At 40.1% G+C, this 23,294-nt stretch overlaps 2 protein-coding genes across 3 annotated transcripts in view; one reads left to right on the top strand and one right to left on the bottom strand.

The window, feature by feature from the left end:
• HMGB2 (high mobility group box 2) lies at nt 1-8,092 on the top strand. Its single transcript, XM_060246531.1, has 5 exons — nt 1-182; nt 4,948-5,114; nt 6,413-6,555; nt 6,721-6,895; nt 7,560-8,092. Exons 1-5 carry the CDS (start codon nt 149-151, stop codon nt 7,725-7,727), a joined length of 687 nt encoding a protein of 228 aa, XP_060102514.1. The 5' UTR covers nt 1-148; the 3' UTR covers nt 7,728-8,092.
• Nucleotides 8,093-11,936: 3,844 nt separating this feature from the next.
• The window catches only part of GALNT7 (polypeptide N-acetylgalactosaminyltransferase 7), a 57,689-nt gene continuing 46,331 nt past the window's right edge, over nt 11,937-23,294 (bottom strand). For both annotated transcript variants that reach the window (XM_060246533.1, XM_060246532.1), the window contains exons 7-12: nt 22,868-22,985; nt 21,984-22,106; nt 20,999-21,217; nt 16,782-16,880; nt 15,781-15,909; nt 11,937-14,908 (exon numbers count right to left, since the gene is read on the bottom strand). In XM_060246533.1, the coding sequence (XP_060102516.1) occupies nt 14,771-14,908; nt 15,781-15,909; nt 16,782-16,880; nt 20,999-21,217; nt 21,984-22,106; nt 22,868-22,985 (826 nt within the window). In that variant the 3' untranslated portion in view covers nt 11,937-14,770. The remainder of the gene's footprint in view (nt 14,909-15,780; nt 15,910-16,781; nt 16,881-20,998; nt 21,218-21,983; nt 22,107-22,867; nt 22,986-23,294) is intronic.

Here is a 23,294-nt window from a genome sequence, read left to right on the forward strand (position 1 = left end):
AGTGACCTCTGTTCCAATTTCAAGAACAAGGAAGAAGTGGGGATAATTGACCTGCTAGGTCAATTTAACAGCCTGGCTGGGCAAAAGCCTGCCGACTTGACATGGAACAAAGTAATGTTGGCAGCCCATCTGTCCTCCAAACCAAGTAATGGGAGAAGGTGAAGGACTTTGTGCTTGGAAAGGTAGGGAACAGCAACTTTATCAGGGCTTTCCAGGAGTGGGTTGAGAGTACTCTCTCTCTCTCTGCTCAAGACGCATCCATACCACCTGACCTGACTTCTAGGAATGTAGTAACTAGCAAGGACTAACTTTCAGGATCTGTGTAGATGGTGACTAGAAAATCCCAAGTTAGTATCTGCTTTGGCTTTGAAAGTAAGGGAAACCATTATGATCATGGAACAGGAATCACTGGGGGTATGTGAGGGAGGTACTGGTGAGAGCATTGTGCAGGGGGTTGGACTAGATGACCCCGGAAATCCCTTCCAACTTTATGATCCTATAGACCATTGAGGACAGTCATAATGTGCTTCCAAGCATTTATCACTTAAGACGAGTGTTAATATGTTCTGAATCAGATGTAATTTCAGAATGGTTTTAAAATACTGTAATATGGTAAATCAACACAACAAAACTTTCTACGTATCACTACATAAGTTAATTAACATTATGGGGTGTCAGTTAAGGAAACCAACTGTGCAATCCTCAACACAGTAGAAGCTTTTTTGTTGTTGTTTTAAGAGTATAGTTTGTTTAGAATGAAACAGTAACTCTGCACTGGTCGGCATTGTATAGCACAGCAAGATCTTATATAGTGGTCAATGCCAGACCTCAGAGCTCAGTAAGTTAATTATGTCTGTTTCAGAAATAATTATGTCTATTTTATAGATGAGCAAATTTTTATATCTTACAGTTGGAGTAGTACATATGAAAATATGAATTAGAAGTAAATTCCACTGAACCACTTTTCCAGAAGTCCATGTTTAGGATCAGAATGCCAGCATACCAAACTGGAACTCAAATGCAAATGTTATATTGCACACCTTCATGATTTTTCATCCAAGCTCTAAACTTTGTTCATCTAATTAATACTTACCACTAATAGAAGGAAAGCCTAAATCAGACTGTTTGTATTGACCTCTATTTATCCCTTGTTCACCTTGCCTTTTTTTCATTTTGTCTAGATTCCAATTTTGACATGATTGGAGCATGGACCTTTTATGTTACTTTGTGATGTCCTACCCAAATTATTAACAGTAACAGTCTGAGTTAGCAACACCAGGAACTTTGGTCAAATTAACTACATGAAAAGGGAGTAATATCTTCCAACTCACTACAACTTGTTTCTCAAACAGATATAATTTGTACATACATGGGAGCTTGATGAGCAATGTAGATCTGAATTGATCTAGATTGGGTAACAATCTGTGAACAAGCCTTCTCAGTTATGGAATCAAAATAATGGAATTTCCTCCTCGGGAGATTTGTCTATCTCCCATTATCATTGTCTTCCACCAGTTATCAAGTGAAAGCTTATCTTTTATTTGGTATTCTTTCACTCAGTCTCTTTTGTGTTTGTGGGTTTTGTTTAATTGTTGGTTTTGACTGGTTTTATACTGTGTATTTTTAAAAACTTGTTTTGATTGTTCATTGGCTTGGGGGCCCTAAATTGGAAAGGCAACATATAAAGGTTTTAAATACATTAATTAAAATTAGATGGTGATTATCTGCATTGCAAATAACATCTAATCTTTTATCAACAGTTGCATAAATGGCTTCTAGTGTAACTCATTTTTCATTTCTCCCATCAATAATGCTAGAATAGATGCTAGCATTTAGTGCAGTAGAAAAGTAGATTAACTGTTACTGAAAAGTTTACTTTCTGGTTGTACTGAAGTCCCATCCAATCTTTTTGTTTGAGAACTTTTCTATCTAAGCTGCTTTCAGCTATGGCTTCAGCTCTGCAGGAAAAAAACCCACAATATAAAGACAGAATTAAATTCTTTCCTTTAAGAAACAGTCTAGTTTAATCCCAGTCTTGGGAATTAAGGGCCAACCCACTGCTTTAATCAGAGCACCAGGATTGCAGATTGAAACTAAATTTCCCTTCCACTTGTCATGAACTTTTGAAAGGGATTTGTTTTTATAGCATCGTATGCAAAGAGGAGCAAATGAGAACAAGACCAAAGTTTTCTGGTGATAAAATTAAATATAGAGATTCACATGTGAAAAGAACCATACAGAGTCAAATGGTTCTAAAGTATAGAGCCTTTTGTAAGCCTTGATGACTTTGCTCATGATTAAACAAATCCTTGAAAAATGTGGTACATCATTTTTTCTATGATGTGAGCAATTCTGTTTACATTCTTGCAAACTCAAGTTTAGAATGAACACATGTTGATGTACTGAAGACAAGAGCTTTACCATGCTTCTCTTCCCACATTTTACTCCAAGTGGTCTGGGGCCAACCTTCAGGACCATCTCTCTCAGTATATCTCCCAGACAACATTATGCTCTACAGATCAACATTTTTCAACATCTATTGGTGATTCTTGGCCTGAAGGAAGCCTGTCTAGCCTCAACCAGAGTCAGAGCTTTCTCAGGTCTAGGGCTTGCCTTGTGAAACAGTCTCCCAAGTGAGATCCAAGCCCTGTAGGACTTGATGCAGTTCCACAGGGCCTGTAAAATGGTGATGTTCCACCAGACCTATTGTTGAGGCAGCCAGAATCTCAAATTGCATTTGTCTCCCCCTGCTCTATGCTGTTCCATCTGCATTGCTTTCAACATGCATTGCTTTGTCTGTCCAGCCCCTGGGTTGCCAGCCTCCAGGTCAGACTTGGGGATCTCCCATTTTTACAACTGATCTCCAGCTGGCAGAGATCAGCTCCCTTGGAGAAAATGGCTGCTTTGAAGTGTTGGCTCTATGGCATTGTACCATGCTGAGGCCCCTCCTCTCCCCAAGCTCTGCCCTCTCCCAGATCCACCCCCAAAGACTCCAGGTATTTTCCAGTACAGACCTAGCAACCCTAACCCCAACCTTAATTCCATCTACCTGGTACACACATAGGAGCAAATGAGTTTTGACATCACCACCAGTGGTCTATTAGGAAAAAAGATCGCTTTATAATTATGTTCTAACTAGTTATGGTGTTGTCTATTGATGTAACCTGCCCTAAGCCTGCTTGCAGCGTAGGGAGGGCTAGAAACCCAAAAGATAAATATTCTGAAAGTTGATAGATTGCGACAACACTGGAAACAACTAATTTTTCAAGTAAAAAGCTATATGCTGATCAAGACTATTCTTTTCACTGTGGCATCCGAAGTTGCGAGGGCCAGAACTTTCCAGCAGCTGAGAGGGGAAAGCTGGAAAAACAGCAACAGGTGGAAAGGCAGCCCTGTGCAAAAGGTGGCCTCCAACAGGAAAAAAGGAAGCAGGGCACATTCCAGAGGGCTCTCGACGACCCCTGTTGTCATGTCAAGACTACCCCCTCCTTTTTTTGAGACACAAGCACGCGAAAATCGTTTCCTCTCTGTGCCCAATACAGAGCACATTTTCAACGCCCTGAAGGGAGAAAGTGAGTACTCGAACGACGCCCAACAAGTACCGGAGTTGGGGAGGGGGGACGACCCATTCCGTTGCGTCGTAATCACGAGTAAGTCCTAAGTGGAACGGGACCCACTCCGCAAAAGTGAGTTTACGGTTGTACTCTTGCGTTGCCCTAAGCAGGCTGTAACGCTATGGGATTACTCGGAAGAAGTTTCAGCGCAAGAGTTTACTTCCGAGTAAAGCCTTGACGCAAGAATAAAGTATTAGTTCCTTTTAAATAGGGAGACATAACTTTACCATCTGCTTTTAACATTCACACTTGAATTAAAACAAAAAGTATAAACTGATTGAAACCCTCGCCCGAGGTAAGCTCCTCTGCTCGTTTCGCCTCACATTTGCCACCCGCACTTTTATTTCCTTTCTCTTGCCCTATTTCCCCCACCCCCACTCTTGTTTTGCCACTACTTCCCCCTTCCTCCTCCTCCTCCTTTGTATTTTTAAACCACGCTATGTTACACTCCTCCGACCAATAGCGACTCAGAACGTTTTCCTTAGCCAATAGCAGGTGCCTCCGAGATATTTTTTTCAACTGTATCGGCCCTCCAATCGGAAGCGTGTTCTTAATCCTTCTCTCTCCACACTCCCTAACCGGTTTCAACGGGTATGAGCGTAAGCGATCCCCCCCCTTCTGTCTTCCCTCCCCTTTCTCGACTGAACACAGTAAGTTCGGATTCGAATGACGTTCCTTCAACTCTTGGCCAATCAAGTACTCCGCAAGACTCAGGGGTGTGGCTTTGTCGCGTTTAAACCAACAGGCCAGCCAACCAGAAACCCTGAGGGGTGGGCCTTGTAAAGAGCTCCGCAGGTCAAGTTGCTGTGGCGGGTAGGGCTGTGGAAAACAAGAGGCAATCAAGTGCGCTAGGAACGACGACCCAGTTGGCCGCTGCGAAGGAAGACGGTGATCCGGGAGCTTTCGTCGACTCTCAGGCGTCCCTTCACAGCTGCCGCTTCTTTCCCCCACGCCATACTAGGCAAAAGGTTCAGGGCGATACTCGTGAATTTCTTTTGCTTCAGAATTTGGGCTGCGGGGTCTGAGTAATGGTGACGGGGCTGGTGGAGGAGGGGGAAGGCAAAAGTTTTCGGCGAGGGAGTAGATAAGGCTTGGGGGGGGGGACTGAATCGCTTCAGAAGGTGGGGATTTTTTAAAAGAAATAGAAGGGAAAGCGCAGTTTATGGGGAGGGGGGAGATTAAGTATTCTGGCGGGAAAGCGTTACTGGAGCCACGGGAGATTAGAAGGGCTTTTAAGAAAAGGGAGGGCTTTTAAGGGAGGAGGTATCATTATTCCCAGCGGCGGCCGTTTTTTCCTTCGTGTTTACTTTTCCTGCTCGTTTCTCCCTTCCAGAGAGTGTTGCCGCCGCCATGGGTAAAGGCGACCCCAACAAGCCTCGGGGCAAAATGTCCTCGTACGCTTATTTCGTGCAAACGTGCCGCGAGGAGCACAAGAAGAAGCACCCGGATTCCTCGGTTAACTTTGCTGAGTTCTCCAAGAAATGCTCCGAGAGATGGCGGGTAAGAGGCTCCTCCGCCAGGCCCGGCCGGGCCCGCCTTGTTCCCCAAGCCCCGCCTCCCGCTGACCGCCCTCTTGGCGCGCCTTGCAGTTGCAGCCGCGCGCCTAAGCATTTAAAAGGCGGGAACGGAGTTTTTGTGTCAGGCCTCTGCCGGCCATCGCCAGAATAATAAATACTTTGAAAGCTCTGTTACGCGCTTCCCTCACCCCCAGTTCTGGAGTAAGCAACATGAACTACAAGAAATTAAGTTCTAAAACAGGCTTTTTACAAGAATTTGAGTTTAGGTATTGTATAAACATGAAAACCTGCATTAAAAGCCAAGCAGGGTGTTTTAAAAAAAACGTTGTTGGGGGAGGGCACAACTTTTTGACAGTTTGTTTCATAGGCGTCTAAAGCTGGCTTTAGATACCTGACAGTTGCACTGACAGTTGAGCCACTTATAATTCTAAATGGTGGGAACTACAGTAGTGATACTTGTTCAGGGGTTGAATGAGAAAGGCATATTAAAATGTTTAGTAGTGAAGGCAGTGGACTTGATTCCTTCAAAGTAAAGGTTGCAAGGAATTCTGTATTCGAATAACTAGTGTGGTGGTTTTTTCTGTGACTATAGCTGAAGATTTGGACTTCAGTAAATTCTTACCCAAGTTGTAAAGGCCATATGATTGCATAATGAAACTTAACTGGATATTTGGGAGGTACACGTCTTCTATAAAAATTAACATAGAGAAGAAAATTGTCTTTTTTGACAGTTGTGCTCAGGCAGTAGTGCTTTTCTGTAAGCTACCTTAGAAATAAATATTTTAGAGGGGTTATGGTAGTCTCTTACAGCAAAACTACTGGGATTACCTGAAAGACTTGTATAGGTGCACAATACATCTGTGATTGAGACTGTATATATATACACTGTTGAAGAAATCTGAGTTGTAAGCATCAAAATGCTGTATTGCTGTTCACTTTGATGTCTCCCTATGATATATGGAACGTATCATACAGGATCCCAATTAAGACTTCAACCATTCTTGCAGTTTTGTCAGGAAAGAATTCTGTATTTTTGGGGTGGGGGGTGGGGCTTGGTTTGCAAAGAGTCATAATATCTCTTAAGTCAGTTGGCTAAATAATAATAAAGCCTTTAAAACTTGATTTCTATATCGCAGAAGTAGTATAAATGGTTTTTTTTGTGTGGCTTTTAAGGTGTGGAGGCTTTGGACATATGGTGACCATGCTTTGTGGAAAGTATTAACTGCTAATATCCCAATATATTTTCATTTTAAAAACCCCATTTTCTGTTTTTTTTTATAGACAATGTCTGCAAAAGAAAAGTCAAAGTTTGAAGATATGGCAAAGGGAGACAAAGCTCGTTATGAAAGGGAGATGAAGAACTATATTCCTCCTAAAGGAGAGAAGAAGAAGAAAAAGGATCCCAATGCTCCAAAGCGACCACCGTAAGCTACATTTTTGAAAGCCTTGTAAAGTATTTAATTTCACTTGTTTTGGTGAAGTTCCATATTTATTTTACAGGGGGAAAAAAGATATATATTTAAATTGGCAAAGGATGGCAGTTTTGCTGTGTTGGGAGATATTTGACCGTTCTTTCCTTTATTCTTTAGGTCTGCATTCTTCCTGTTTTGCTCTGAACATCGTCCAAAGATCAAAAGTGACCATCCTGGTTTATCTATTGGAGATACAGCAAAAAAACTAGGTGAAATGTGGTCTGAGCAATCAGCAAAAGACAAACAACCCTTTGAGCAAAAGGCAGCAAAACTAAAGGAGAAATATGAAAAAGTAAGTAGAAGTTATTCATCTTTGAGCTGTTGGCTTTGTTCCTAGCTGATGTTGCAGGAAGAGAACCCAGTGCATATTTTGGTTACTGTTAATTTTCAAATCTGTTCCGTACAAGTTAGGAGAGCAACAAGGGATGTATGGGTGGTTATCTCAGTATGTGGAAAAAACAGGAGAAAGACCATATAGGCCACAGCCCTTTTAAGCCTGTGGTTACCTTTGGAATTCTGATAGAGGGTAGTGGGCTCAATGACAAAATAGCTGCATGAGAAACAGCCAATGAGAAAATGGCTGCTGCAAGAGGCAGAGCCACACATAGAGAAAGCTCATATGCAGGGGAGGAGTAATTAAAAAAATACAATAGAAAGAAGGTGAGATAAAATGAAACTGGTGGCAGCAGCAAAAGAGACATTCTGCATAGTGAATCAGAAGCCCTGCTGGGCTAAACTCCACATGGTTCCACCCACATTCTAAAAATGCTTGAGCACCAAAGGTGTCAGCTTTTACCAAGGCACCCAGGGGCCACCCCATTGAGGACTCCAGTAGAAAATGTGACTTGAAAGAGCAGTTGATGGGATCCCAAATGCCAAGAACAAATTTGAGAAACATTTTCAGTTCTTGATGTATGTTAATACACTAAGCTTGTGTTTAATTATGCTATTTGCAGGATGTTGCTGCATACCGTTCCAAGGGCAAAGGTGATGCAGGGAAGAAAGGTCCAGGTAGGCCAGCAGGTTCAAAGAAGAAGGCAGAACCTGAAGAGGAAGAGGAGGAGGAAGAAGAAGAGGAGGAGGAGGAAGAAGAGGAGGAGGAGGAGGAAGAAGATGAAGAGTAAATTGATAAACTTGCTGTAAAGATTTGTGCTCAAAAGTCCATGATTTTGCTAAGAATGTGAAGTTGAGTGCAGCTCATTGTTAGCTTCAGTATATAAAAAAAAACTGTACAGAATTGTGTATAGGTAATGTGATTCTCTGTAGGGAGATCTGTATTCTAATGTATGTAGTAGCTAAATGCCACTACTGTTAGATTTGAAAGCTGATACTGTCAAATGTTCTGGCATATTTAATGGTTTTTTGAAATTCAATGACTGCTTGGTTTTGAGCAAAGTGAAACATGGGTAGCAAAATAGTCAACTTTGTTTTGCATACTATTACATTGTATTACTTTTTTAACAATTTTGTAATAAAATGATGTACATTATTCTGTCGTGACATGGAGAAGTTAATTTGACCTTGCATGAAACAAGGCAGATTTTTGGACCATCATTACCAGTATTAGGCAAGATTTTGAATCACTGTTTTTAATACTAATGAGTAGAGCAACAACTAAAGCAGGTTGCACCTCTGCATTATTTGCCATGAATACGAGAGTACTAAGCCATGGTATGGTGTTATATACATGCACCTCTGACTCATGCTCTTTTGTATTCTGTAATTCTTAACTGTTAAGGATAGCAAAACCCTAACTTACATCTGATCTGGCAGGTTATAGGTCACATTTATCCTCAAACCATTATTTGCATCTGAACGAGATAGAAGGAAATCATTTTTCGTGATAGAAGAGGGAGAGAAAGAAGCATGCCAACCCATCCTTTGATGTCTGAATCAGGATGAAGTGGCAGTTTTATTTATGGCATTTATATGCTGTTCTTTCCCCCAAAGCAGTTCACAAATTTGTAAACAGAATAATACAATACAACGAACTATATAACTTCACAACATCCTTTAAACAATTTTTACTTGTCCTAGTTGGTAGTAATTGAGCTATCTCCCTCACTCCATTCAGCCAAAGCTATTGAGAGCCTAACCAGCCAAGACAGCTTGAGCCTGGACCTTCATGTCACAAAAGTAGAAAGTAATGCGCAGTGGCTAGCTTCAGATTCACTAGCTAAAGGTAATGTCCTCTAAGGTAAAATCAGCATTCATAGTTTTCAGAAGATGGAGTGCTGAGCTGTGTTGGTTCACCTTTTCACGTTTTCCTTGGTGCTCAGTATATTGGATAATAGTGGAAGTGTCCTGGATTCAGTGAGCTGTGGCATAAGCAGTCTTAGAAACCCTACTTCATGAACAAGTGGGAGGGGCTATAATCTTAGTCTTTATATTTACCAGAATTTTATACATGTAGACCAAGATCTGAATATCTGCTTCAGACCGACTTCAGGGGTTGCCTGCAACACCTTTTTTTACTATTAGGTGATGAGTTTAAAGCATTTCAAATTCTCTAGTTTACATTATGTGACTAGGATAGAGGGGGTGGAGAGAGGAACAGGGATGACTACAATAATATTTAATGACAAGGGTTTCCAAGTTAGATAATTTTTTTGTGATCAAAACAGTAACTAGCCATCCCTGCAAGCTCAATTATCTTCCATCAAGTGTTCCTCTTCTGTAGGTAACTGATCTTTTCCACTTTGGTGCATATAATCATTTTGCCACTGATGTGTAAAAAACTTCCATAGTCCCCCCCCTTGCCCCTTTATACATTTAGACATGTCCTGCCAAAATGGTACTTAAGTTGTCAGAACAGATAGTCTGGAACAAGAATAATATTTTAGGTAAAACATCTTAGTCACTGATATCCCCAACAAATATAGCTGTATTTTATCCCATTTTAACATTTTAAAACCATTCCATACCTTGACAATTATTTTGAAACTAGGAAAAAGACCGATTCTGGGGGAAAACAGGCTCTAGAAAGGATCTGTGTAAGTCCACACCCAAGTGAAGGCATTCACTCAACTGCCCAGTGTCTTCCCACCCCTCGTCCAACTACCACCACCCCCAGCCACCTCCTCCTCTCCACTTCCCCTGCAATTGCACCCTTGGCACTCCAATACTCTCCCACCTGTGACATTCACTAACCCCCCACTCTTGCTGTCTTCCCACCCACACTGCAGCTGAAACAGATGCCACCCCCCGCACAATGTATATGTGTCCCCATGTGTGGTGGGTGGGTCAAAGTCCTGAAACAGGCCCATAATGGAAATAAGGAATAATTATGAGGTTTGGGGGGGGGCATTATGGTCACAGACACTAAAACTCCATGTTCCTTTTGTTTGCAATGCATTGTTGCCCTTTCCTGCCGTATTCAACCTTGAGGTGTTTAGTATCAGCATGAGCTTGTGGCATGTTCTGGTATTTTTGACCTGGCAAAGGTAAAGTATGTATCTCAAAGCGGCCATTTTCTGGAGGGGAAGTGATCGGCTTTCCATCTCCTTCCCCCTTGCTACAGCCTCTACCTAAGAAAAGGACAGTTTGTCTCCATAGTGGGGGCCAAAGCAGCTCTCATCTCCCTCTTTTGATCTGCGCAACAATCCTGTGAGGTAGGTCAGGCTGAAAGTCTAGGAATTGCTGCTGAGTCATTACAGATACAGACTGAATCAATACTTTAGTTGTAGAAATGATACAATTGATAGGCTTTTTGTGCATGTAATCTCTTGAAGATAAGTTAAAACAGAAAGGCTATTTATATAAAAACAAGGATGGTGAAAGCTGCAGGTAGCATATTAATTTCTTGGACCATGAACAGTGATTTAAATTGATTTGTTGCTCACCATGTAGTTAAATAGGGCACTACCAAGATGGGCTTGGATGTATAGTTTTTATAGTAAAAATGTATGTTCAAATAAAATATTTTTCTGTGATTGGAACAAGAAAATAACAGATTTTATGAGGATTCTATTTAAATATTTACAAGGCCTTTTTAAAAAAGCAGGAATGCACAGGAACGCAGTTTCAGCTGGCTGTCAGGAGGTGTGGCCTAATATGCAAATGAGTGCCTGCTGGGCTTTTTGTACAAAACAAACCCTGAATATTTATGTTATTTTTGGTCTCTTCTTTGTGGGTGCGTAGTTCCTATTAATCTCATATAAAGAAGAGTTGCTTTCTGCCTATCTTTGCATCAGAAACCCAAATTTCAGTTTTAAAAATACAAGTAAAATGGCTCCAGGGGGGTAGCCATGTCAGTGTGAAGTGGCACCTTTAAGACCAACAAAGTTGTATTCAAAGTATGAGCTTTGAGTGCACACACACTTCTTCAAATACAATGAAACAGTTATTCAAAGAAGTGTGCATGCATGCGAAAGCTCACACCATGAATAAAACTTTGGTCTTAAAAGGTGCCATTGGACTCTTCGACAAATGGCTGTTAGTGGCCTTATACACTCATCCAATGATTTAAGGTACATTAGATATAAAGCAGCAATCTTGCAACAGCTGCGTAACGAAGATTTTACTTGTAGACATACACCGATCAAAGCAGCAAGTAGATGTTGTAACAATTTAGATGTTACTCTTGTGCAAACGAGATTCATGAGAGATCCTGGAGGTGGGGGAACAAATGATTGGGAAAGCTATGTCCCCTCCCAAATTTCTTCTAAAGGCCTGAACAGGATGATTTCCCCATCTCCTTCTGCATGTGCCCCCCTTCAATTTTTAATTATTTTTGGCATTGTCAAGAATATGCACATTCGGTCCTCACTTTTTTTTTTAACCCTACTTTACAAACATGTTATTCTGCATATTTAGGGAGACTTCTGTGTATGGGGAGAGAACTCAACATTTTCTGGGTAGGCACTATTCCTTGCTTTTACCATGAGCATTAGATGTTGCAAATTGTATAAAGACTCTGAGATTCAGTAGGAACATAAAGGAAAGGTCCCCTGTGCAAGCACCAGTTGTTTCCGACTCAGGGGTGATGTTGCTTTCACGATGTTTTCACGGCAGACTTTTTACAGGGTGGTTTGCCATTGCCTTCCCCAATCATCTGCACTTTCCCCCCAGCAAGCTGGGTACTCATGTTACTGACCTCGGAAGGATGGAAGGCTGCGTCAACCTGGAGCCGGCTGCCTGAACCAGTTTGCGTGGGGATCGAACTCAGGTTGTGAGCAGAGTTTAGGACTACAGTACTGCAGCTTTAACACTGTGCCATGGGGCTCTTAGGAACATAAAACACATCCATAAATAAAAAAGTTGTGTAAAGACTGTGATTCAGTAGGAACATGTCTAGGTTTTTTTTAAAAAAGGATCAGCTTTTGGTGCAAATATATAATAAACCCACAAGATAAAATATTTATTTTCCTCACCTAAAAAACAAGCAACCCAGAATTAAGATATACACAGGATACCCAGATTTATCCCTAATAAAACCTTTGAAGATTTATACAATCTTTACAGAAACATACAGTGTTATCAAAATCTGCATAAATCAAATTTATAAAATGTGTAGAAATGCATAGTGATCAACTTACAAAGCAAGGATATGGAAACTACTTTTTAAAAGGTTACAGTAGGAAAAGTCATTAGAGTAACATTTTATGTTGTAAGATTTGGAATTTAAAAATACAGATCCGTATTCACATAAAGTATTGGATTTTAATGACATTGCACACAATACCCATTTAACACAGATGTGCACAATCTATGTGCAATCTCTTTCACTTATGCATAGTAATGTGATTAAATTAAACTCTAATCAACAGAGAAAATGAATCAGTTTTCATATACACAACTAAGAATATGTCCACACCCTTATCATCCTTTAGTCCTCCTTTATTTTGTAATTATTCACACCTTTTAAAAAGGAGGCTAGAAAAGACTCAAGCCACAAAAGATCCCAGGCCATATGTACCTGGCCTTTGTAAGGCCAAAATTCTGTGTTCATGAAAATATTATATGCTACTTTGAACTGCACCTAAATCGAAAAAAAGACCTTATAATGGAAGCATTTCCATTACCTTTTAGGTGTTCCTTCACTTTTGTTCAAAAAATTATGCTATTGAAGCCAAAGTATACTTGTGATAACAGTTGAATAATTTAGGAAGTTAGTTTCAATCTGAGATATGAAGTCATATGCACAGTAAACCAATTGATCAAAGTGGGACTCCTTGTGTAGAACTGTTTACAAGACCCACAGGCCAATATAGCATGGTTAAATTGACAGCAATCTCTGTGGGATTATGCCTAACATCTCATCCTTCAGATTAAGTCTTCAAACAGGTTTGGCTTTTCACATTTTTTTAAAAAAATCAAAATTTAAGATGACCTTAAAAGCAAAAACTTGCAACACAAACATTTAGGAAACTATTCCTTGGTATGTGAACTTCCTAATATATATTCTTTTCTCTCCATGCTATGGCACAAATATGGAATTTGGAATCACGACACTGGAGAAGAGTCAGCATAAATCCCAGTGTCAAAAAACACCATGTAATCTTTTTCCAAATATGGGAGGGAGAAAGTTTGAGAGAGAAGACACTTGTACAAAACAATAAAACCAGCCCTGATCTGCCCATTTCTAATCTACATATGATGCTCTAAAACGAGATGCACCCCCCCCTCTGCATGCTGCCTGTTTGCAAAATAATCATGAAACTTCTTCAACCAGCTTCCCTTTGTCACAAGAAAAGTGAATTAGATCAATTTTACTCTTCTGTGTTGTGCAGAAGTCGATATATTTCAATTCTGACATATACAGAAGATTTGTAAGGCTTTGATACAGTGTTTGTATGTTTTTAGCTGTAATCTGGAGTGCTCACTTCCACTGAACGCATCACATAGTGCTAAATTTCAGCTTGATATTGCAAAACAGAAGATTTAAACCGCTTTAATGCTGTTTCACATAAGTGGTTCATGGATTTCAGTGCTACCCAATATCCAATCTTCTTTAAAGGTCCTGATGAAGTTACAGGAACATTGTTTTGGGTTCTTCATACAGAATTAATTCATAGTAGCCCTGTACAGAGAATGTGGATCACAGGGAGGGAGTGTATGCATGGACACTTTCTCCACACATTTTCACTCTGCAGGTCATTTTTTGATTGCATGGAAGTGGAGCTCAGAACACTCATATTTGGTTTTCCTCCCTGTGCGATCAGTCAGCTTATGGATGGGTCATCTGTACAGGGTTAGTAAGACGTGCACCAATTGGTTACTTTATTGGTACAGAATAAGCAGTATGCTAGAGAACATGGCAATTTTTTTTCTTTAAGCATCATGTGGGTAGTACCAACTCATCCCTGTTCAAAAAGGAGACACCTAAATATCCCATGCTATAAAACAAAAAGCTTTTCTCGTGGAAAATACAGAGGTAAAATTAAAGAGGCACTAAATATGTTGAAAATTCACCTTTCAAAAAAGCAGCATGACTGTGAAAGAAGGCCACCCTGGCTAAAAACCTGTGGCAGTGCTTATAATATGTAAAATCAAAACAACGTACAACAGGTTGATAATCACCATGTTATAGCAAAATCTGGTTACTCCAACCTTTTTCAAGTGTGAGTGTGTTAAAAAACAAAACAAAAAAACTGCCTGCAGACCCCTGAGTGTAATCCCAAACACAATAATTGCTTGGATCTGAATCCTTTTACCTGCGCATGAGCACAAGGCACATCTGCATGCACAGGAAAGTTGTATACATTGCTAACTCTCCTGTCGCCACAGTCCCCTGACATTCCATCAGCCTTCATGAGGGGCTTTTGCGATGACCCAGGGGGAAGGCCCTGCCAGAAGGGTTAGAAGAAAGTCCTCCTGAACAAGCAGAAGCAACTATTATTTTCAGATCTAAGCAGATGCTTTTAACTTTGTTCCAGTAAATATGGAAACAGAGTCAAAAGCACATTAAATTATCACCTATTTAAAACATCTTAAAATGAAACACACACAAATAAAGATGTAAACATCTATAAAGTTTAAGGTAAGAGCAGTTTTGTAAACATTAACTGCAGACGATAAATCTATCACAGTTCGTCTATGTCCCTCATCCAGATCAGGAGGTTCTGGGCTTGCAGCTGTATAAAGTTAATAGTTGCAGCAGTTTTCAGGCTATCTTCAGTCCTATATGAATTAAATTTATCAGTAGGTAGGTTTCAGGCTGTTCAGTCTACACACTAAGGATATTGTTCATTTCCCATTTTTGTGTTGGTTTGCTAGAGTCACAGTCTGAGATGAATATTTGATGCAGAACCTCTGAACGATCCAAACATTTCCCTGAAGGAATATGGGTAAATCTATGTAGATTCTGGGAAACAAAAATCGAAAAAAAGAGTTTATTTTATTTAATTGTCTCATGGAAACCATGCTAGCTTTACTAATTAAGAAATATAGGGCTTTGACAGCAGTTTGTGATATGACATGCCGCTCTGCTGTTTAAAGGTGTTAACAGTGGTTACAAATTCCACTGTGCCAGTGAATGGTACTTGACTGAGCCAAAGCAGCTCTGTGAGTCTTGGACATATCTTGGGTCTTGAGAGTCAGTGTGGTGTAATGGCTAGGGTATCAGACCTGGATCTAGGAGAATCAGGTATGAATCTCCACTCTGCCATGGAAGTTCATTGGGCCAGCTTGGGCCCACACTCTTCCAGCCTAACCCACTGCTCAGGGCTGTTCTTGTGAGGCTGAAATGGAAGAGAACGGTGTTGTCAGCACTGTTTGGTTCCCATTAAGCAGAAAAGCCAAGTATAACAGATAAATATAGTTTTAATCCCAAATGTATTAGTTGCTATTAAATTTTTTAAAAAGTGTAAACATTAAGGGATTCATAAGTGCCTTAGCCATCACATTGCAAGCAAATAGGCATACTCTGTTCCTGATCAAAAAGGTATTATTCTGCAGCAGGAAATACCTAGTTTGTAGAATAGGAGCTGTTGACTTAGAAGTCTTACACAGCTCCCAAGGACTTTACTAAGTACTTGGTATTCCTCAGCCATTACAGGTGTCATACAGTTTGATCTATAAGGGTTAGACAGGGATAAGCAATATTTATTCAGTTATAAGGGAAATGCACTCTGCACACAGATTTCTTTTCTCATTGCTACATTTGGTTTTCTGACTGTCTACCTCACTGGCTTCTAGGAAACCCATCTGACTCCTACATCTAAGTCCATCAGATACCTTGAAGTACTGCCACTCTTTGAATTCATTTAGATTGCAGTGTGTAATCATGACTTTAGATCCATCTGGTCCTTTTGTCAAACACTGGTCATATTGCATGAGCTGATTTGCTTCATTGATTCTGAACAGCTACCGGGAGAAAAAAACAAACCACTATTCAAATAATGAAATATTTATAGCAATAAAATCTGAAGTAGTACATAAATACTTTTGTATTTTAATGAAAAAGTAAATATCCACCTACTATTATTAAAAGTTCATAATTGATTAAGTACTGTCATATAATATTCCCTTTATATCAAATCCCATCAAAGCCTTTCCTCCCAAAATGAAAGCAATCTGTCACACATATACCTTCTTTCCAATTTTTCAAGTTTCTCAAGCTTTTGAGGCAGATACTTTGTCAACCTTACAGGAGCCCACACTCATTCCTTTTATTACCTCATATAACATGGAATGTGATCCTATTGCTCCATTCCTTGTGTTGGCACCCCTAACAACTCTGACAGTGTAGCAAGACTAAACAGTCTGCCTTGAAGAACAGTAGAGCAGTGTAACAACAGGGGAGACACATGGAGTTGGAATCTAAAAGATCTCTCTCCAAATCAGCAAGTAGACAGTTCCTTCCAACAAATCAATCAGAGGTTCAGAATGGGCCTGAGGAGATGGAGGTCTGTGAAGGCATCCTCTCATGAGACCTACTGGCTACCACAAGTGCCTGCATCTGTAGGCACTTTAATCCAAACCTGCACTATTGACTGGGAGAAGTAGATTCTAATTCCACAACCAACTGACCAATAAGGTCTCTTATTGACCTCTTAAATTTAAAATTAAACACCAGCAGCAATTATGTGTTTTAGACTTGGTGCAGAATACATCGACTGAGGACAAAAATCAGATTCAAATGAGTCGTTATTGTAAATAGAAAGTGGGGCATAAATACTCTAAAATAGAATTTTGGCATCACCTCATTCAAAACATCTTATACTGAATTAACTTACTTGATTTCCTCCCATTCTATGGCATGGTCCAAGCTCCACAAAGCCTCCATTGGTGTGCCCCATGCTGTCTATGCAATAAGCAGTTTCAAAGCCTCTGATCTGGAATATGAACATATATAGCTTATATTATATCTAAATGTTATAAAAGAGAAAGATACAGGTACTCTTAAATAGCATGTAACTGCATTAAAAAATCCTTGAATCAACATGAAACAATTCAGTAAAGATATCAGATGAGTGTGCTGCAGCCAGACTATATCAAGGGACTCTTAAAAGATACAAGAAAAGCAATTCCTCCTTGATAAACACATGTCAAGGTCAACACTTTTGGAGTATTCTGAATATGGATATGGATATACACCCAGCTGCAGAAAAAAACGAAACAGGAGAAAGGTCTGCAACAGACAATCATAATTTGTTTTATACAGATCTCTCTCTCTCTCTCTATCACCATGGGAAAGCAAAATAAGGCTTAAAGAAAAATTTCCAAACATGCTACAGCATGATTACCCTACCCAAGACAATTTTTTCGAAGGCACTTGCTGCACAATATACAGTTACTACAGTACAGTTGTGTGTCTTGCAAGGAAATAAAAAGGGGATTATTCCATGAGTCATCTCCAAGCAGGCATTTTCCTACATGTACTGAAAGAGCAGCAGTCACACAGGAAATGCAATTGCCTCACCTTTTTTTCCCATAAGTTTGCTTCTATTTAATATAATTTATTGTGTATTCTTGGTGATTGTTAAGAGGACAATTACATGTATAACTGATTAGTTCAATGGATCTGCCTGTGCTTGCTAGACTTATCCTAAAATCTGCTAGCTACATATGCACTTATGCTTCTTGCCTATGTTGAAAAATCAAATATTTCAGTTCCTATTCTACAAACTAGGTATTTCGTGTTTGCTTTGCTTCAATCCTTGATTTTTTTGGTTGCCAGCAAATGTGACAGATTGATGAATGAATCATGAATAATGGCTTCCAAAGCCCTTTCAGTTCCTACCTCTTTGGCTCCCAAATTAGATTCCTTCAAGACTACTCATATTTTAACTACAGACTCCAGCTGGCTTATTTCTTGCTTAGTCACACTGCGATACACAAAGGGGGAGTGCTGTGATCAGCAAAGGCTTGCAGCAAAGGTTTGCAGCAACAAAAATGTTTGGGTGGAGGGCAGCTGGGAAACTTAAAACCAACGAGACAATAGAAAGCAGTGGTAAAAAGTACAGAATCACACCCTTTTATACCCACTCAAGTCAATTGGGTTAATGAAGACAATAACTCAGGATTGCACAGAAAGTCTCTCCGTAGCTATACTCTTATCACTCTTTCATAGTTAGAAATCAGAATTGTGTGCTTTGAAAGGCTGAAACCATGCATAAGAGCAAACATTACTTTAGAGACTGCAAAAAAGACTTGCTTCTACCAGGTAGTTCAGATGCATCTTGCAATCAACTAAGCTCTTCAATGTTATACAGTTACTTACAATGAAGTAAGTAACTGTAACTTTGTTTCTTCCATGTGCTAAGCCATTTAAGTGTGGAAACACTGCATAACTTCACATCTAATACTATTTTATAAGAAAATGTAATTTGCCATTTAGGACAGATCAAACGGCAGCCATTTAGAGGTATCTTGGCTCACCTGACTGAAGAAACAGGTTTTCTAAATGCGTGCTTTTCTTTGTATCCCTCCCCTCCTCCTGCAACCATGGAGATTTTTACTAGTTCCAGCTGCCTGATTTTAATATTCTGTAGCCTGAATAATAGGAGTTTATCTTTTCATAGTGTCTGAGCACAGAGGATCCTTTCCCAGTGCAGGAGAGTCAGCTACAAGACTCCAAGACTCTTCGAGCATAATTCTCTGGTGCTGGTGCTGTTTTGTTTTATCTTTCTCTCCCCTTCAATCTTGAGATGAAACCAGCTTCTTTCTTCTAGTTCTAGAGGCCAGGTTTGGGGCCATTGTAACTCCAAAAGATGGAACATTGGCAGAAGGACTAGGCCCCCACCTAATCTCATCTCAAATACTGAGGGAAACAACTATTCCAGAGAGAACTTCACCAAGTACCAGGCTGTTAGACCATTAATCAGACTATTAATCAGTCTGGTTTTAGCCCTGTGATCCTACTGTATTAACACTCTGCCAGAGAAGGAATCAGCATCTCTCACAAACAAGTCAGACTGTCCCAATCATGTAATTTGGAAAGTTTTATGGGCAAGACTGCTCTAAACTACCACCACCCTCCCTACCTGGAGACCTACCCCCCGTTTCCCTATTCAGAAATACTCTCAAGACTCTGAACCACTCTCTTATTTTGCGCCAATTATGTACCATGCCTGATTCCTTATCTGGCCCACTCCCTCTTTCCAAGTATAGCGAGAGGAAAAACAAAAAAAACAATCTTTTGTTTTTGAGGGAAGGTGTTTGTCTACAACTGAAGCTAGCATATACTCAACATGTACTGGTTTCACCTACGTTTGCTGCCACAGGAGTTTATTCTGGCATAAGAAACATTTGTTTGTCTCTTTCACTTTAGGTTACCTTTTTGTATGACTGGCCATGAAGAATCAGGATGCCTGGACCCTGGTTCAGGAAGTGGACCCCCTTGACCCAAATAAATAGGATTTAGTCCTTGCTCTACCTAAACTGGCCTCTTGATCCCCTTTCAAGTAGAGTATCAGACACAATGTATGGATTATGAAATAACTGGAATACTTCAGATCTTCTGAGTTTGGGTACTGAGTTCCTGAGTTCGCTAATTGTTAGGAACAGCTGCTTGTGGTGTTTTCTCTGTCCAGACTCTCAAAAGCTTGTTCCAAGCTTGTACTGGTGTCTTGCTATACTGTCAAAGATCTCTTATAGCCCTTTGTTTCTTCCTTGTGCTAAGCCATTTAAGTGTGGAACAAACTGGAAAGCAGGCCCAATTCAGAATGACATGTATCTAGCATACATCTGATAATCTTTACCATGTGTGGACAAATACTGAAATGGAAGGCAGATCATTTCCAAGCTGCTGAGTGGGAAGGATAGACAAAAGAGATAACAGATTTACAGTGCAGTATCTTTTCATGTGCAGCCAATAAAACTGACAATGAGAACTGCTTCATTTTTCTCTTCAAAAGCTTCTAGTATAAGTTATTAGTACAATAAATATTTTAGAAGTCAACTCGTTCATGAATAGTGCTCTTCAGTCACAGCTTCAGCAAGGAGTACCTCAACCTATTTAAGCCCATTCAAAACAAAGAGACCAAAAAAGGCTTGAAGCAACTTTCTTACAGCTTTCTGCACTGTGTGAGCATGCCTGAATCTCTCTTTGCTATTTACACAAATGAACAGCAATAATCGCTCAAGCACGTTATGAAGACCAATTCCTCAAAATAATTAAATCTGACAGCAATACAGGAATTCGTGTTGAATGTAGAATCATAACTAGGGTTGCCAGGTGAACTGGATCAGTGGGCTGGGAATAGTTTTACCTTTCCAGGAGCAAGAAGGGAAAAACAGGAAATAAACATGATGTGTTACGTCACCAGGAAGTGATGTATGCATACTGGTGACATGGAGAGGGGGAGACATTCCAGCTTTGGTCAGAACTCTAATTCTACCACAGAGTTTTGTCCCAAAACCAGTGTCAACCTTGACATCACTGATGTCACTACCTGGGTGCCTACATCACTTCCTGGGTACACAAGCCCCACAGCCATCTCCCTCTTTGGCTCCCAAATTAGATTGAGACTGCTTTCTGAAAGCTCTGATAGCAATCTGAACTGGGGACTGGCAACCCTACTATTTGCAAAAATGCCTCACAAATCTGAAGCTTTAAATCTATGAGCTACATTATATATGTATGCTAGTTATACTTCTAAGAGTCAAACAACATGATACATTTGGCCAAAAGAGGGGTCAGGGTTACTCCAACCTGGCTTACTTTCCTGTAGGGTAAGTGGGGAACTTCCCTAAATGCTTTAAGGCCCAATTCAAATTGGGACTGTGGCATCAGGTGAGGCTTCCATCACCACTCATTATCCTGAGGAGAAATGGCACTGCAGTCTCAATCCAAATTAGGCACCTGGGCGACCAAGTTCCCAATATCTGCCATTTGGCTATTTAGAAAGTGAGTTGGATCAGGGGAACCCCACCCCCAGTCACGGGTAAGCATATTGTGTAGCTAAACCTTAATTCCCACATGGTAACTTGCAGTGGTTTTAGGATTTACCTCTCCCCACTCCACATTTTTTGGTGGTAAAGGGTAGTGTGATGTAATATCATAAGCTATTTCTTCCATGAACCATTTGAAACTTTTACATTGATGATCTTCACGAAATTTCTTCAATTCAGATATATCACCATAAGCTAGTGCTTTAGTCTCAGGGCGACTAGCATAGAAGTAATCTTTGTATTCATCCCACCAGACCTCCACAACTCTGACATAGTTCTGTAAAAAAAAAAATATATAACATATAATAGTGAAAAAAAAACATACCTGATTTTTAACTTTACATCTCCCCCTTTTATTTTGGGATTGCACTTTGCACGAGGAGGACTAGGGTAGTTTTAATCCCAGCAATTAAAAAAAAAACTTTTCAAGGGTTATTATATACATCATAACAGTTTTGGCATTTTTAATGAAAAATACTACAAGATTGTAAATGTATTAAAAATAAAACCGTATCAGGACTAAGAAAAGCATAGTAAAGTCCAGTTGCCGGGGGGGATACCAATCTAATAATATATTGTGGAAGTTGGACTTTTATACTAGAAAAAGAATGCTGGCTAGTCATCAATAGGTTCCAACTCCTGAGAGTTGTAAGTCTCTCTCCCTCTCTCTCAACACCCCCCCCCTCCCGCCAAATGAGCAGTACCAGTTTTAAAAAAGGATTCACTGACCAGCATTGACTAGAAAATTAGACAACAGCAAACTGTTGCTCTTTTCTACTGCTACAGACAGACTAACATGGCTATCCATCTTGATCTAGCATTGACTAGACAAGGATCTTTAATAAATAATTATCATTTATGTGACAAAAAGAGAGCCATATATTTTAATCCATCTATAAACCCAATCCTATGTACATTTACTTGGAATTAAGACCTGCTAAGTTCAATAGGCTTTACTGCTGAGTAACTGTGTATAGGATTGCAACCTGAGACTTTTAATTTAGCCATTGAAGAGAATGGTATTTTAATGACATAGGTCGCACTTTTAAAGTAGGTGATGATCCAACATATGCTGGTGGTGGATTTCCTTGCCATCCCTGGAGACGATAAATGTGTCCAACACGAGAACAAGGGACAAACAAAAGCTTCCCTCCACACTGCCAAATCTGCAAAGTGAAGAGGTAAAAAAAGATTAAACATTCACAGAGTTTAGAATATCAAAAGACATGTGGTAGGTATCAGCCTATAGTGACAATAAACTGGTGTCGGCAAGTAGCAACTACTTTGCAACCCAAGAGAAACAGCAGCCTCACAGAAAATCAGGCTTCAGCTTTCAAACACTGCAATGGAAGGAAGAAACGAAGCATAGCACTAGACAGAAATGACATAATGGGGAAGAGGGCAGTACTTCAGTCACTGGGCCAACTGAGACATATGTAAGAACTGGGTTGAAATTAGGGTTCTCAGATCCCCATGCCTGTCCAGTGGAGGGATTTTTTTTGGGGGGGGGGATTCCGGGGGTGGGGGGGGGGAGAGGTTGTGTGACATCCCCAACACAATTACATCACCTGGAAGTTTAGAATATCAAAAGACACAGTCTGATTTTAAAGAATATCAAAAGTCATCACATCAGGAATGCTCTGGTATTTGGGTGAAACACTATGGGTTTTTCACCCTTAAAACCATACAGTTTGCCTAAATACCAGAGTGTCCCCCCCAATGTCCTTGTTTAGGGGAGGGGTTTCCCCCACTGGCCAGCTGGTCTGTAGCAGAGAGGAGCCTCTAAAACTCTGGGATTCCCCGCTGGGACCTGAGAGCTGACAACCTTAGTTGAAATTTGATTCATATATACTTGAAGAATGAATGTTTTATCCATTGTTTTGGAGGGAATGAAGACTCTTATTTTTAGTTAAATAATGTTGCTCACCTTGTATGAAATTTCAAAATTTTCACCACCCCAGATTTGTAGACCTGGGTCATAGAGACCTAGTTCAAAAAAGAAGTCACGTTCAATGGCAAATAATCCACCAGCCATCGCAGGGGATCTAGGAGAAAGAAAATGTAATCAGAAGTTCACAAGGCATGGAGGTGAAAAAGAAATGCCTTTACATAAAAAGCAACTAGCTGTTGTCTTAGACCAAAAAGAAATTATAAAGCTTTGTTGGTAGCTAAAAACAAAGTCTACAGCAATGGGTTCTGATTGTAGACTATGATGATTATAGTTTTGAAATTATGGATATCAAACAAAGGCTACACAGGACACCCAACTGCACAGTTTTTTGTTTTTGAACAAGGCAGAATTGGAGGCTGCGATTTAGAATAGAAAGAGCTGCAGGGGGAGGTTCTGCTCAACC

Source organism: Heteronotia binoei, chromosome 9, assembly GCF_032191835.1.
Source record: "Heteronotia binoei isolate CCM8104 ecotype False Entrance Well chromosome 9, APGP_CSIRO_Hbin_v1, whole genome shotgun sequence".
In the NCBI taxonomy this organism is placed as follows: Eukaryota; Metazoa; Chordata; class Lepidosauria; order Squamata; family Gekkonidae; genus Heteronotia; species Heteronotia binoei.

Bases quoted from the DNA above. Each gene is read 5' to 3' on its own strand.
- HMGB2 (XM_060246531.1), top strand. From the start codon at position 149: ATGGGAGAAGGTGAAGGACTTTGTGCTTGGAAAG. The intron at 6,556-6,720 runs GTAAGCTACATT...TTTATTCTTTAG, and splicing joins AATGCTCCAAAGCGACCACC to GTCTGCATTCTTCCTGTTTT. The intron at 6,896-7,559 runs GTAAGTAGAAGT...TGCTATTTGCAG, and splicing joins TAAAGGAGAAATATGAAAAA to GATGTTGCTGCATACCGTTC.